The sequence below is a fragment of the Rhinoraja longicauda genome, chromosome 15, assembly GCF_053455715.1.
Source record: "Rhinoraja longicauda isolate Sanriku21f chromosome 15, sRhiLon1.1, whole genome shotgun sequence".
Classification (NCBI taxonomy): Eukaryota; Metazoa; Chordata; class Chondrichthyes; order Rajiformes; family Arhynchobatidae; genus Rhinoraja; species Rhinoraja longicauda.
Window position 1 is genome coordinate 16,074,068 of NC_135967.1, and position 16,508 is coordinate 16,090,575.

The 16,508-nt window shown below is 42.6% G+C and overlaps 1 protein-coding gene across 2 annotated transcripts in view; it reads right to left on the minus strand.

The window, feature by feature from the left end:
* Positions 1-16,508, minus strand: part of LOC144600541 (tripeptidyl-peptidase 2-like) — an 88,598-nt gene that overhangs the window by 69,537 nt on the left and 2,553 nt on the right. For both annotated transcript variants that reach the window (XM_078412224.1, XM_078412225.1), the window contains exons 2-8: positions 10,251-10,379; positions 8,696-8,791; positions 7,260-7,364; positions 6,070-6,194; positions 4,845-5,008; positions 3,174-3,328; positions 848-924 (exon numbers count right to left, since the gene is read on the minus strand). In XM_078412224.1, coding sequence (XP_078268350.1) covers positions 848-924; positions 3,174-3,328; positions 4,845-5,008; positions 6,070-6,194; positions 7,260-7,364; positions 8,696-8,791; positions 10,251-10,379 — 851 coding nt within the window. The remainder of the gene's footprint in view (positions 1-847; positions 925-3,173; positions 3,329-4,844; positions 5,009-6,069; positions 6,195-7,259; positions 7,365-8,695; positions 8,792-10,250; positions 10,380-16,508) is intronic.

Genomic DNA, 16,508 nt, shown 5'->3' on the forward strand with positions numbered 1-16,508 from the left:
CGCACCACCTGTTTCCTGACCCATGGCTTTCCCTGGGGCATTTTTTTAATATGGGACGACAATGCCAGACAGAACTCTTGAGTATTTAGGGGTTCTACACAGGTCAAAATCAACAGAACAATTCAGTCAGTCCCACCCAACTCCTTCCCTGCAGCCTTGCAAATCTTTTCTCCCTCTAGTATTTATTCAATCCTCTTCCACATATAATTACTCAATGTGTACAAAAGCCCTCAGGAGAAGTTTCTTTACTTCAAAAGAGTGAGAATGCGGCACAAACTGCCACAGGTAATAAGACACAAGCAACTACAGATGCTGGTTTACAAAAAAAGACACAAAGTGCTGGAGTAGCTCAGCGAGTCAGGCAGCATCTCTGGCAAATGTCGATAGGTGACACTTGTGATGGTCTGAAGAAGGGCCCCGACCCGAAGTGTCATTTATCCAAGTTCTCCAGAAATGCTGCCTGACCCACTGAGTTACTCCAGCATTTTGTGTCTGCCACAGGTATTGACTGAAGTGATGAAAGTGGACGTTGCAAACACAAGGGAGAAGGAGCAGGAGAGTATACTCGTACAATTCTAGGTGCTTAAGAGTACCATTAACAACACTGCCCAGTAAGCAACATGGCTCATTTCCAATGCTCCGCACTATATATGTATCCGAGTATGGACTCCTTGCTGAGCAATAGCAGATGCAGAAGTATGGTGACACAGTTCCACCTATAGACGAGGAGATGTGCAGTTTACTGGCTTTCTGCTGCGGGAGCCATTTAATAAACGGCACTGCTTTTTCAATAGTCCAGCATATGGCCATTTTAAACCACTGTAACATGCAATGGATTGTGACTTACCCAGAGTTAGGCCAGTGAGCTGCTTCACCGTAGCTGTAATTTACAAGGTCACACTTGTACTTGATCACTTCAATCATCTGGAAAGTTGAAGGTGAAAGAATTAAAGATGGGAATATTTAGTTTAGTTTCGAGATACAGTGTGAAAACAGCCCCTTAGGCCCACCGAGTTTAGCTGAGAGATACAGCGCGGAAACAGGCCATTCAGCCCACCGGGTCCGTGCCATCCAGTAATCCCCATGCGCCAGCACTATCCGACATGCTTGGGACAATTTTTTTTTTTTTTAACCGAAGCCAAATTAACCTACAAACCTGTGCGTCTTTGGAGTGTGGGATGAAACCACGGTCTTGGGGAGAAGGTACAAACTCCGTACAGACAGCACCCGAAATCAGGATTGAACTCGGGTCTCTGGTGCTGTAAGGCAGCAACTTACCGCTGCACCACCTTACCACCCATGCACACAATTCACATGAACAATGCACAAAGCACAATGAATCAAATTATAGTGTTATAAATCATCACAGGTTACATAGAAGCTCAGATAATTACTCCAGGGAAATTCAGATGAACCATTAATAGTTGAACCTTCATTTAATCATCTGCTTCACTTCAGGTATTAATCGACTGGTTAAGATACATGGGTTAATGGCCAGATTAAGCAAATGGACAAAGAAGATTGGGAACACAGGGACTACTGAAGAAGAAAAGCCAAGATTCATCCACTGTACTGCCTAACATCCCTGTAGTTGCATGACATCTCCATATTAGAACATAGAACAGTACAACACAGGAACAGGCCCTTCGCCCTACAATGTTTGCGCTGAACATGAAAGTTCATGCCACTCATGTACAGCATCTGCCAGTACATGATCCATATCCCTCTATTTCCTGCACTTCCATGTGCCTATCCAATAACATCTTAAGCATCACTCCCGTATCTGCCTCTACCACCATCCCTGGTAGGGCGTTCCAGGCGTCCACCAATCCCAGTGTAAAAAAAATTGCCCATCTCATGCCTTCTAGCGTTGGACATTTTCACTTTGAGTATAAGGTCCTGACTGTCTACCCAATCCATGCCTCTCATAATTTTATATACTTTTATCAAGTCTCCCCTCAACCTCTGACATTCCAGAGAAAACAACCAAGTCTATGCAGCCTCTCCCTGTAGCTGATAGCTTGTAATCCAGGCCGTATTCTGGTAAAATTAGAGATGGCAATGGGATCCAGGTTCAGGTATATTATTGTCACATATACCGAGGTACAGTGAAAGACTTTGTTTTGCATGCTATACATTAGATCGATATAAAGTGGCGGAGCAACTTAATGGGTCAGGCTGCATCTCTGGAGAAAAGGAGTAGGTGACGTTTCGCGTTGGAACCCTTCTTCAGACTGAGTTTTCCTTCCTGCTCAGATATACATGCATACAATCAGTTCAAACTCAAGTACGATAGAGCAAAGGGGAAGGTAATTCTAAGCATTGTAGCATGTTTGGATATAGTTCTCAACATGTGGCACATCAGTTCCATAAGACAAAGTCCAATGTCCTCAATGGAGTAGAGATGAATTGAACAGTACCCTAAGGACTGTTTAGAAGCACTTACAAAAAATAAACAGCATTTTATTAAAAAAAACATTTAGTTTAAAAAATAAATGACATTTTGCTAACAAACTGCTTAGTGACAGAGGCAGGTTTTAAGCAGCTTCCTGAAGGAACAGAGGCGTGGCAAGACAACTCCAGTGCTATGGCCTACACAGACTTTTACAAATGTTACAAATTCAAAATTTTGATGTCCAAAATTCAGAATTTTAAATCAAAATTCATAATATGGCGCGTAATGCAACTTTTCAGCAAAAAAATGTATGCATGCCAAATGCGCATACGTGTTGCGCTACATTCACGTGTGAAAAATTACCTTTATTTCCAACAGTCTGTAGTTCTTGGACTACATGTACAATGCCAGGCCTATCATAAGTATATTCTATTATTATAGAAAGGTTATTGAACAGAAATACTTTTTACAACAAAGAAAAAATTGTTTTGTTCCGTACAGTGGCGAGGCCGGGCCAGCGGTGAAGCGAGGCAAGCGGCGGGGCGGGGCGAGGGCGAGGCATGTGTTTTGCAGAAAAATGTGAGGCGAAATCAGAATGGCGGAAATGAAATAAGAAAGCGGAAACTTTCCACCAAATTCGGAAGGGTTGGGAGGTCTGCCTAGCTTCAGAAACAGCAACTAATGGCGGAGGGAAGAAGATGAGGTCCAAAGGGGAGACCTGAATATACTAGTACATACTGGGCAGCAAACCCTTTGCCATGAACATGATGCCACTTACCGCACGGATTAAGCTAGTCCCAGTCTCCATTGTGTTTAGCCGGGAGTCAGCCACCTTGATAGCCAAAATCTGAGCCCCAGGAGCCACACCGTTCCTTTCCGGGTCTTCGGGGAAGTGCCCAGCAGCAATTGCAGCCACGTGCGTTCCATGGGATCCTGTGCATGTAAAATTGTCAGCATTTACATAGTCATTTAGCAAGATGAGAGGCACAGACTTATGAAGTCATATGACATGCAAACAGGCCCTTCGGCCTAACTTGCCCATGCCAAGACACCCCATCTACGTTAATGCCACCTGTCTGCCTTTCACCCATATCCCTCTAAACCTTTCCTATCTGTATCTGTCCAAATGTCTGTTAAATAATATTATAGTACCTGCCTCTGGCAGCTCGTTCCATATACTCCTCTTTGTGCAAAAGTTGTCCCTCGCGTTCCTATCAAATCGTTCCCCTTTTACCTTAAACCTATGTTCTCTGGTTCTTGATTCCCCCACTCTGGGCAAAAGACTGTGCATCTGCCCTACCTATTCCCCTCATGATCTTAATTACCCCTCTAAAATCACCCCTCAGCCTCCTGAGCTTCAAGGAATAAAGTCCTACCCTGCCCAACATCTCCCTAAAGCTCAGGCCTTCGTCCTGGCAACAGCCTCGTGAATCTTCTCTGCACTCATTCCAGTTTAATGACATCCTTCCTATAGCAGGGTGACCAAAACTAAATATACTACTCCAAATGTGGCTTTACCAACGCTTTGTGTAAATGTAACATAATATGCCAACTTCTGGACTCATTACTGTCCACAATACTTTAGAGCAAAAATATAAACTACTCGAAGAACTCAGCAGGTTGATCAGCATCTGTGGAAGCAAAAGATTGGTTAGTATTTTGTGGAATTGAGTGTTTCCCATCAGTTTAACTTTTGTTACAGATTTCAGCATCTGCAGTCACTTGTGTCTACATAGTGCTTGAGTTTAGTTTAGGGATACAGCAGGGAAACAGGCCCTTTGGCCCAGGAGTCCACACACACCATCAATCACCTGTTTACACTAATTCTATGTTATCCCACTTTCACATCAACTCCCTACAGACTAGGGCCAATTAATCTACAAACCTGCACGATATGGGAGGAAACCGGAACAACCGGAGGAAACCTGCGCAGTCACCGGGAGAACATGCAAACTCCACACAGATAGCACCCAAGGTCAGGATTGAACCCGGGTCTCTGGTGCTGAGAGGCAGGGCTCTACCAGCTGTAATAGAGATGATTAGTTAACCCTACTTCTACAGTTTTCCCCAAGACTTAGCAAACCTTTCCGTCTCAGGTAGTGAAACACTGCTGAAATTGCTTCCGAAGCCCTTTCATCCAGGGCATTGTAAATCATATTCACTGGCGTTACATTAATGGTATTCTCATTGCTCTAGTCCTTCAATTCAATTCAATTCAAGCTATTCTGTGTTTTGTAGATTAGAAACACAATGACACAAGGAACTACCGATGTTGGAATCTTGGGCAAAACTTAGAGTGCTGGAGTAATTCAGCGGGTCGGGCAGCATCTCTGGAGAACGTGGATAAGCGATGTTTTGTGTTGCTTTGGAAACATGATTGTAGTTTATGTACATTTTTTTTAAAGTGAAAAATGGACAATGGGCAGATTCCTTTCTGCTTTCTACTTACCAGAGTTGGTGACGATGGAGAGGATGTTCCCTTCATCGTAAACATTGATGGAGTAATTCAACATTTCTGACTTGCCCAGCTGTGCGTATTCGTGGCCTTCCTTGTAGCTCCTCAGAGTTCGACAGCTGCTCAGGTCTCCACATTCACTGGTGTCAAGACAAGCTCTAGAGAGGCAGGCAGAATACAAAGACGAGCGGCGCATTAAAGATAAATTTCAAACAGATCAGAGCAAGCACATTTAGCAAAGAGTTACAAGTTTTTTCACATTCAAATTAGGTTTAGATTTATTGTAGCAAGGTACAATGAAAATGCTATCCAATCGGTTAATGCTATATATCAATACGATCAAGTCAAACTCAAGTACAATGGGTAGGGCAAAGGGGAGGATACAGAGTGCAGAATACTCAGCAGAGTAGCGCATCAGTTCCAGAGACAAAGTTCAATGTCTACAATGGGGTAGAGGTGAATTGAACTGTACCCTAGCTTATGGAAGGGCCGTTCAGAAGCCTGATAACAGAGTGGAAGAGAGAAGGGTCTTGACCCAAAACGTCACCCATTCCTTCAGTCCAGAGATGCTGCCTGTCCCGCTGAGTTACACCAGCTTTTTGTGTCCAACAGAGTGGAAGAAACTGTTTCTGACTCTGGTGCTTTCAAGCTTCTGTATGTCCTGCCAGACAGGAGAGGGGAGGAATGACCGGGGTGGGACAAGTCTTTGATTATGTTGGCTGCATTCTGATATTCTGAGTTTGTTCTGAGCGATGGACTGGGCTACATCTACAACTCTCTGCAATTTCTTGCAGTCTAGGGCGGAACTGTTCCCAAACCACGATGTGATGAACCCTGACAATATGCTTTCTATTTTTTTTCACTGAGCAATTGTTTGCATGGACAAGAGCCTAAAGGCAATTCAGTCACTAAGTTCACCTGTATTTTTGTACTCTCTTTCTCAATTGTGACATTATTTTTGAAGAAATATGCTGTTGCAATAATGCCACCAAGCTTCTTTTGCCTGCAAGTAAATCTCTTACAACAATTAGTTAAGCTACTGCAATTAGCTTTTATTAAGAAATTGTGGTGCTGAGTCATTACTTCAGTTAAATATTTAATCAGCAGTGATTTGAATCCTGGAAATGCCAGAGTTCTTTGTTTTATCTGCCAGAATGGTGTGGTGAAACTGTACAAGGGTCTCAAGAACTGACACTGAAATGACATAAAATGAATTCACCTCCAATTCTCTCCGTCGTGCCAAACCAAGCAGTCGTACACAGGTCCCAAGTCGCTGTACTTCTTGTCCTGAACATCCAACTGATCAACCTGACACTGAAGGTCTTCCAGGATAAGCTTCTCTTCCTGTTGAAAAGTCCAATTTCAAGAGGACATGTTAACACGTTATGACAGCAAAGATTTCCCTTCCCTCCAGAATGCTGTCAGAAGGAAGGACCCAAGTTCTGGGGGATCACAAGTAATTGTAGATGCTGGAATTGCACAAATTCCGCAAGTAGCTTAGCAGGTGATGCAGCATCTGTGGAGGACATGGATAGGTGGCATTTCAGCTCAGGACACTTCTCCAGCTGAGTTCCTCTAGCACTATATTTTTTTGCTTGTGATTCCATCATCTGCAGTATCTTATGTCTTCAGGGTACTGTTCAGTGCTCTATAAAGCAACAGCAAAGAACAACCCTTGATTCTGGGGTGCAAAGTTTCTGCAGTTGGTGGATATAAATAGCACCATCTAACTTGCTTCAATGGAATCTCTTCAATACTTCCCAGTAGCTCCAGTGAGCATGGAGGTGTGGTCCCCTTAGGAGTCCAGGAAGATGATAACAATGGGCTGCAAATGTCACCCAATTACAAACTAGTGCACTGCCATCTCCAGCCTCATCTCTATAATGCCGCATGATTCACTGCGAGGGTTGGTGGTTTTAGTTATAAATATTCAAACTAAAGCGGAACCTAAAATTTCGCCATGTCAAACAAAACTCAGAAAAATCCCCTCTTCATGTTTATACTACCTTTCCCATCACCTGACATTTCCCCCCCTTAGTCATTTAACTAGTTCCCATCTGAACATTTCTGTTGAATCTTCCATGAATTGACCTAAAACTATTTGCTCTTCATTTTCCTTCCAGACCTTTCACCAAAGGAAAACACAGGTGCTCATCTCAAGCGAAACTTGCATTTCTAAAAACCCTCGCACAGAGAAAATTGCATTATAAAACCCGTGTCAATGAAGAAAAGATGGCGTTATATCCAATTTAGGTTATGGAAATGCACGTTATTCTTCCAAAACCCCAGCTCAGCTCCAAATCATTTGAGTGAATGGCAAATTAAACTGAGCCATAAATCCTCATGTCAATGCAAACTTCCTCTGACTGGGCTCGGGTAACTCCACACCCACTTTCCCTGGCAAACTACCTGAGACAGGTTTGTGTGGGTCGTGTTGAATTCATCCAGCCTTCGGTGGGCTTCTGCCACAGCAACACGATGAGCGGGATCCCACCGCTTCTCCCGTCTCTCTTGCTGTTGATAAAGAGCAAAAATACTAAATTAGGGCCGGGATGAACAAAAGGATCAAGAGAATTCTGAAAAATTGAATAGATTCCTCCTGTGCTATAAACTCTGAGTTCTATAAATCAGACCAGTGGTAAGAACGATTCCGTTTAGGCTCTAGGGTCTGTTGAAGGGCCCCGACCGGAATTGTCACCTACTTAGTTGCTCCAGCATTTTGTCATTTTTGTAAACCAGCATCTGCAGTTCCTTATCTCTCCTGTTTAGGACAATGCTTTGCTTAAAAAACTATCTTAAAATATTGTTGGCATTTAAGAGCAAAACTTGTAATATCACCCAAAAATAGAAAAGCCTTACAAACAGAAGGCTACAACATGAGAAATTGCTAAGATTCATTCTGACTCATGTTGTGAGGGACAACACATTGGCACAGTTGGGAGAGAGCTGCTACCTCATAGCACCGGAAACCCGGGCTCGATGATGTCCTTGGGGTGCTGTCTGTGCAGAGTTTGCATGTTCTCCATGTGCTCCAGTTTCCTCCCATATCCTAAAGACGTGTGGGTTTGTAGGTTAATTGCCCTCTGTAAAATTGCCCCTCGTGCGTAGGGAGTGGTTGAGAAAGCAGTATAACAGAACTATTGTGAACGGGTGTTTGATGGTCAGCATGGACTTAGTGGGCCGTAAGGCCTGTTTCAATCCTGTATCTTTCAATCTTTCAATGAACAGCATTAATGAAGTACCTACCCTCTGTACATCATCACAGCGTTCAGCCTCTTAAGTGTGGAAGTTCCAAGCAACTGGACGCAAATACATTAAATCTTACAAAAGTGCCAAAAAGGGTGCACTGGCATACTTCTTTAAAAAGATCGAAGTAGTGTCAGAGGAAACAGTTGGCTGTGCATTTGGTAACATCTCATCCAATTAATTATTTGCAAGTGGACTTTAGCCCCGCCTGAAATATAGGAGCATTAGAAATAGCACCTATGGGCAATTTAGCTGCTGAGCCTGTTTTATAATGTAATATCATGACTAATTTTACATGCCAAATCCACATTTCTATCCAGTCCTAATATTGCCGAGTCCCTTAGTGTCCAACTCAGACTTCAATATTTTAACCATTAAATATTCACAGGTCTGGGTAAAGTTTTACAATCCGCTCCTTTGAGAAATTTCACATCTCCCATAAGCTTCTAGATGCGAGATGTTGCATTTTTGGTAAGGCAAACCACGGCAGAATTTACACAGTAAATGTTTGGGCCCTGAGGAATATGGAAGAACAGAGTGTTTCTGTAGAGAAATGTTGTACTATCCAGTCCAAATACAGGAGAATCTAGTCTTCCTACCTGAATTCGCTCCTTGAGTGGCGTGGGGTAGAGTTCAAAGGCATTTTTTATACCAATGTGATATCTCGCTGAAGGGTTAATCCAGTTTGATGGTATCTAAATCAAAAGATAAACAGCATTTGGTCAACGTGTTCCCACAACTCGTGGCTTCAACTAGTTATATACAAAAACTCTACAATATTGAGCAAACTATACGATCCCCCCCCACTTACATACTGTATAATGACCTGCAATTCAGCTTTACATTGTATACTTTATACAGCCCTTCTAGGGCCGAATCCTGAACTACAGTCTTTTTCCTATTAAATGCAAATATACCATCAGACACACGAAATGCACAATACATGAAAAATGTGGAATGAGCAAAATTCAACACACTCCAAAGACGTACAGGTATGTAGGTTAATTGGCTGGGTAAATGTAAAAATTGTCCCTAGTGGATGTAGGATAGTGTTAATGTACGGGGATCGCTGGGCGGCACGGACTTGGAGGGCCGAAAAGGCCTGTTTCCGGCTGTATATATATGATATGATGATATGATTTGGAGAGTAATGAACTTTTAAAAACTCATTGCTTGGGCATTTTTTAAGGCTTGTGAAACTCAAGCCGTAAGACACAACATTCTGATGTCAGAAAATACAACTTGCAGAAACTATCTTCAAACAGCATGAATCTGACCTGATGCGGCAAAGCATCAATGTCAGAATTGAAGCTGATTTTATCGAGCACAAGCAAAAAGATGCAGAGTTCTACAACAGAGAATTAAACCACAGCATGTAAATTCAGGCATAAATTGCGATTTCTCTACTCCCTGCATGTGATCAAAGATCTTAGTTTAATAATTTAACAATCTCATAACCACAGCTATCACATATTCAATGTGCTGAGCACTGGTTACTATTTGATTCGAAGGCAATGGGAGTAGTGACTGCTGTCAAAAATGTTTAGGGAGACTTCATATGCAAGTCAGAACAATACAGAAACAAACTATTTAATGTTACAATTAAATTATTTCTTCCAATTGAACATCTTAACTTGTAACATAGCACATTCATGACATTTATTTCCAACAAGATTAAACAAAAAGTGGAATGGTAACACTATTAAAGGTCGGATAAGGCAGAAGAGAATATGTTTCCAACTCTGATCGAGACCAAATCTGAGGGCACCGAATATTATAAAGTCATTAATGTCTAATTGGAGATGTAGGAAAAACTCCTTATCCAGAATGATGCAAGAATGTGGAGCATACTTTTAAGTAAAAACACTACAAATGCAATAAATGGGAAGGTCAATAAGCACAAGAAGGAAAAATAAGTGAGTTCTACAGACAAGGTGAGAAGAAGAGGGCAGGAGGCGCGGGTTCACTTGGAGCAAAAGAACAAGCAGTTGAGTTTGATGGCCGATTTCTAAGCAATGCTGTACAGACACAATGAAAATGAAATTGCTGCAGCATTGTCAGGAACCTTCTCAGTGCTGAAACCAGTATTGGAACAGGTTTGGGCATAAGCTATATATAGTACAATAGTAGTCATGGATATTTTCTTATCGATACCTTCAGAATTCTTCCTGACAGACCAATTAGAATATCATCCTTAGCTTGTAAAACTGTGGAAGTGTTCACATCACCACTTCCCGACACATCAATGAAGTCAACGATCTTTGGTTTTCCATCTGTCGTAATCTGAACAACATAAAAGTTGTAGTCAGTAAATCAAATAATTTGTTGGCATTCAGCCCTCTCAACATCTGAAAGCCCAAATGTGAACTATTTCACAAGCAACCACAAGTATTGTAATAACAAAAACAAATATACCAATAAATTAATATCCAATGCAATGCATAATTTTTTACAGACTCCTAATTTACCACCTGGATTTCTTTCATACAAATTTACTAGGGTCTCGACCCGAAACGTCACCCATTCCTTCTCTCCTGAGATGCTGCCTGACCTGCTGAGTTACTCCAGCATTTTATGAAATTATTATTTTTTATCATACTCGGCTGCACCCATAGATGTCTTATTTGTTACATGCTGAGAGGGGACCTGATAGAAGCATATAAAATTATGAGAGGCAGAGACATGGGAGATAGGCAGAACCTTTCTCCCAGGATGGAAAAATCAAAGAGTAGAGGGCATAGCTTCAGGTGATAGGGGCTAAGTTTAAAGGAGATGTGCGGGGCAAGTTTTTTTAAAAGTATGGTGTGTGCCTGGAACACCCTGTCAGGGGTGGTGGTGGGGGAGATACGATAGTGGTGGTTAAGAGGCTTTTAAGGGCTCATGTTGTTGACCTCCCCATGGTGAGCCCTGTCAACTGACCTCAGTCAGGCAAACGACAACAGACAGCAGAAGCAGCTTCATAACTTCTGCTGCCTCAAATGCAAGAAGAAGAAGAGGCTTTTAGATAGGCAGTTGGATAAGCAGGGAATGGAGAGATATGGATCGTGCGCAGGCAGAAGGTACAAATTGAATCTGGCACCATGTTCGACATAACATTGTGGTATAAAAGGTTTATTCCTGTGTTGTATGTTTCTGGGTTCTATTTACATTCTATTTACAAGCACACAAAATAACCTTTTCCTAACAATATAGAACAGCATAAGCTTTGGATAATCGTATAATGTTATTCGCTGTGAATTGAACTCTATACTGTTATATAGATGGGTGACACAGGGCTTCCACATTTATGATGCATCGCCACCCCTGAGAAAGCCAAACCTTTGCATGTTTAATAAAAAAGACATAAAACTATATTCACCAAATCAAATAATTCCTCAACAAATGATCGTATTACTTTGCGGCAAGAATGTTACTTTGCTCGTTAATTGTACATTATCCTACTCCTGACTACACAATGATTAACAACAATGTATCGGCACAAATATAACCTTAATGTTCTAATAAACTATACTTAAAAGTTCAAAAGATTGTTTATAATATTAATAAAGGTACAGTGATTCAAGTTAAATGTAATGCACATTCTAATTGATTTTCATGGTAATATTGTTCATACTATTATTGTCGGGGATAATAAGAGAACAGTGCGTCATCCTGCAGAATGTCTAGTAATTCATTTCATCCTGATAATGTGCCTCTCCTTCGCCTCTCTGAACTGAACCTATACACACATACATATCTCTCAGAAGTACTCCAGATGGCTAGAGTTAGATGGCTTATACTCCAGATGCTTTTGGAAAGAGCTAGTGGTGTTGAGCATTGCACACGAGGGGCAGCATGTCAGAAACTTAAATCACATCACCTCCTAAACCAGAGATGAGTGTTTAAAAATGAATGAGAGCCACAGGGACAAAAATTCTGCTTTCGTTCATCCAAAAATAAACTATAAGCCAAGAATGCTCTGGAATATTCTAGCCTAATCGTGTGCGATGCAGAACTCTTTCCTGCTTCAAACCAAGAATACTAAGCAAGCCAATGTAACAGAAAATCAAAGTTAAACTAGGAGCTGTAACTTGCTGTCTCATCTCATATCATATCATATATATACAGCCGGAAACTGGCCTTTTCGGCCCACCAAGTCCGTGCCGCCCAGCGATCCCCGTACATTAACACTATCCTACACCCACTAGGGACAATTTTTACATTTACCCAGCCAATTAACCTACATACCTGTACGTCTTTGGAGTGTGGGAGGAAACCGAAGATCTCGGAGAAAACCCACGCAGGTCACGGGGAGAACGTACAAACTCCTTACAGTGCAGCACCCGTAGTCAGGATCGAACCTGAGTCTCCGGCGCTGCATTCGCTGTAAAGCAGCAACTCTACCGCTGCGCTACCATGCCGGGTAGCGACTGGGAGGAAGAGATTGGAACTGTGTGGTGATGGGTGATGTTTGTTTCAAGAAGCTGGCACAAGACTTAAGAGAGTTGTTGGAGAATACAGCAATCGTAAAATATGAGATAATTGAAGGACATCCACAACCCTCTGAGAACAAAACGATTACCTTGGTGTAAGTGAAAACTGAAGGGAAGGTTCTTGATAAATATTATACAGCTATCTTTGCAGAAGTGGGAAATGTTAACATGTGTTAAACCACAGTTTGAGAAACCTTAACAGCAGGAAGCAGGTGGAGTACATGCTCTAGTCTGGATCAATGGTGATGAAGTGGAGGTGATTGAGAGCTTCAGGTTTCTCAGTGTAAATTTATCCTGGTCCAAATCACGATGACACAATGGCCAAGAAAGCAAACACTTCCTCAGAAAGCTAAGAGAATTTGGCATGTTTCCAATAACTCTTAACAATTTCTACAGGTCCATAGAAAGTATCTTATTGAGATGAATCACAATAATGAAGCCCAAGACTGCCAAAATTACATTGAATTTGAACGCAGTCCAGTCCATCACACAAACCCTCCTCCCTCAACTACTCCCTCTTCCACTCACCATCAATTCTATCTATACTTCACGCTACCTTGTGACAGCAGCCAACAAAGTCAAAGGCCATTCACACCAACCAATCTCGCTTCTCTCTCCTGCCGGGCAGAAGATGCAAAGCTTAAAAGCATCAGATTCAGGAACAGCTTTCTCTCCGCTGTTACCAGACTATTGAACGAACTGATCACGTGCGTGGGATGAATTTTCCGTTTAGTTTATTGTCACGAAAACCGAGGTACAGTGAAAAGCTTTTTGTGTGCTATCCAGTGAGCATAAAGACAATACATGATTATCAAGCCATTTTCTCGATCTTACATGCTACATGTTGTGACATAGCCCTTGTACCTTTTATGTCTGCACTTCCTCTGCAGCTGCAAAACTCTTGTTTATTTCCCCTTTTGAACTAGTAGGCATAGAACAGTACAGCACATGAACAGGCCGTTTGGCCCACAATGTCTGTGCTAACAAGATAAACTCTCTGACTGCACGTGATCCTTGTCGCTCCATTCCCTCATATCCACGTGCCTATCTAAAACCTTCAAACACCACTAATGTATCAACTTCCAGTCACATTCCAGTCACCCACCAGTAAAACAAAACCCCCGCATCTCTTTTAAACTTTGCCCCTTTAAACTTCAAGTTATGCCCTCTAGTATTTGACATCTCCACGCTGGAGAAAAAAAGTTCTGACTATCTCAGACATACTCATAATAGTATGATTTGCCTACCAAATTGCCTCATGTTTTTCCACTGTACCTTGGTACATGTGGCAATCAGTAATTCTGGTCACTTCAGTACAGGAGTACTATAATTGTAGCCAGATGGTGCAAAGGAAATGTACATAAAGGAAACTAGGACAGGAAAATTGCAGTCATGAAGAATGAGACAGAGTCATAGAGTGATACAGTGTGGAAACAGGCCCTTCGGCCCAACTTGCTCACACCAGCCAACCTGTCCCAGCTACTAGTTCCATCTGCCTGCGCTGGTCCAAATCCCTCCAAACTTGTCCTGTCCATATACCTGTCTAACTGTTTCTTAAATGTTGGGATAGTCTCATCCTCAACTACCTCCTCTGGCAGCTTGTTCCACATACCTACCACCCTTTGTGTGAAAAAATTACCTATCTGATTTCTATTCAATCTTTTCCCCTTCACCTTGAATCTATGCCCTCTGGTTCTTGATTCCTCTACTCTGGGCAAGAGATTCTGTGCATCTACCTGATCTATTCCTCTCATGGTTTTATACACATCTATAAGATCACCTCTCGTTCTCCTGCGCTCCAAGGAATAGAGACCCAGCCTTCATAACAAGAGGAGGTGAGTATAGGAACAAAGAGGTCTTTCTGCAGTTGTACAGGGCCCTAGTGAGACCACACCTGGAGTACTGTGTGCAGATTTGGTCTCCAAATTTGAGGAAGGATATTCTTGAGGAAGGATATTCTTGAGGAAGGATATTCTTGCTATTGAGGGCGGGCAGCGTAGGTTTACTTGGTTAATTCCCGGAATGGCGGGACTGTCGTATGTTGAAAGACTGGAGCGACTAGGCTTGTATACACTGGAATTTAGAAGAATGAGAGGGGATCTTATTGAAACATAAAAGATTATTAAGGGGTTGGACACATTTAGATTTTTTAGATTTAGATTTAGAAATACAGCGCGGAAACAGGCCCTTCGGCCCACCGAGTCCGCGCCGCCCAGCGATCCCCGCACATTAACACTATCCTACACACACTAGGGACAATTTTTACATATTACGCAGTCAATTAACCTACATACCTGTACGTCTTTGGAGTGTGGGAGGAAACCGAAGATTTCAGAGAAAACCCACGCAGGTCACGGGGAGAACGTGCAAACTCCGTACAGACAGCACCCGTAGTCAGGATCGAACCTGAGTGTCCGGCGCTGCATTCGCTGTAAGGCAGCAACTCTACCGCTGCGCCACCGTTAGAGGCAGGAAACATGTTCCCAATGTTGGGTGAGTCCAGAACCAGGGGCCACAGTTTAAGAATTAGGGGTAGGCCATTTAGAACGGAGATGAGGAAAAACTTTTTCAGTCAGAGAGTTGTAAATCTGTGGAATTCTCTGCCTCAGAAGGCAGTGGAGGCCAATTCTCTGAATGCTTTCAAGTGAGAGCTAGATAGAGCTCTTAAGGATAGTGGAGTCAGGGGGTATGGGGAGAAGGCAGGAACGGGGTACAGATTGAGAATGATCAGCCATGATCACATTGAATGGTGGTGCTGGCTCGAAGGGCCGAATGGCCTACTGCTGCACCTATTGTCTATTGTCTATAAATCTTCTCTGAACCCTTTCAAGCTTGACAATATCTTTCCTATAACATGGTGCCCAGAACTGAACACAACACTTTAAACGCGATCTCACCAATGTCTTATACGACTGCAACATGACCTAAAAACTTCTATACTCAATACTCTTGACTGATGAAGGCCAATGTGCCAAAAGCCTTTTTGGCCACCTTATCTACCTGCGACTTGACCTTCAAGAAACCATGCACCTGCACTCCTGGATCCCTCTGCTCAACAACAGTACCCAGAGGTCTATCATTCACTGTGCAGGTCCTGCCCTTGTTAGAGGTCCCAAAATGCAATGCCTTACACTTCTCTGTATTAAATTCCATCAACCATTCCTCAGCCCACCTAGCCAATTGATCCAGATCCTGCTGCAATCTTTCACAACCATCTTCACTATCTGCAAAACCACCCACTTTTGTATCATCAGCAAACTTGCTCTGTATGTTCTCATCCAAATCATTAATGTAGATGATAAACAGTAACAGGCCCAGCACCAAACCCTGAGGCACACCACTAGTCCCAGGCTTCCAGTCTGAGAAGCAAATTTCCACCATCACCCTCTGCTTCCTTCCACAAAGCCAATTTGCTATCCATTCAGCTATCTCTCCGTGGATCCCATGTGATCTAACCTTCCAGAGCAACCTACCATGCTTGTCTAATGCCTTACTGAAATCCATGTATACAACATCTACAACTCTGCCCTTATCGACCTTCTGGTCACACCTCCCATGTACAAAACCATGCTGACTATACCGAACCAGCCCTTGCCCATCCAAAGGCCTGTATAACCAATCCCTCAGAATACTCCCTAGTAACTTTCCAATGACAGATGTTAAGCTCACCAGCATTATAGTTCCCAGCATTTTCCCTGCAGCCCTTCTTGAATAGACACACAACATTTGCCATCCTCCAGTCTTCCGGCACCTCTCCTGTATTTAAGAATGACTCATAAATTTCAACCAGGGCTCCCGCAATTTCCTCTCTAGTTTCCCACAATGTCCTCAGATATATCTGACCAGGCCCTGGAAATTTGTCTACCTTCATACACGATAGTACCTTCAGTACTTCTTCAACGGTAACAATGACTTCTCTCAAGACACTTCCATTGACTGC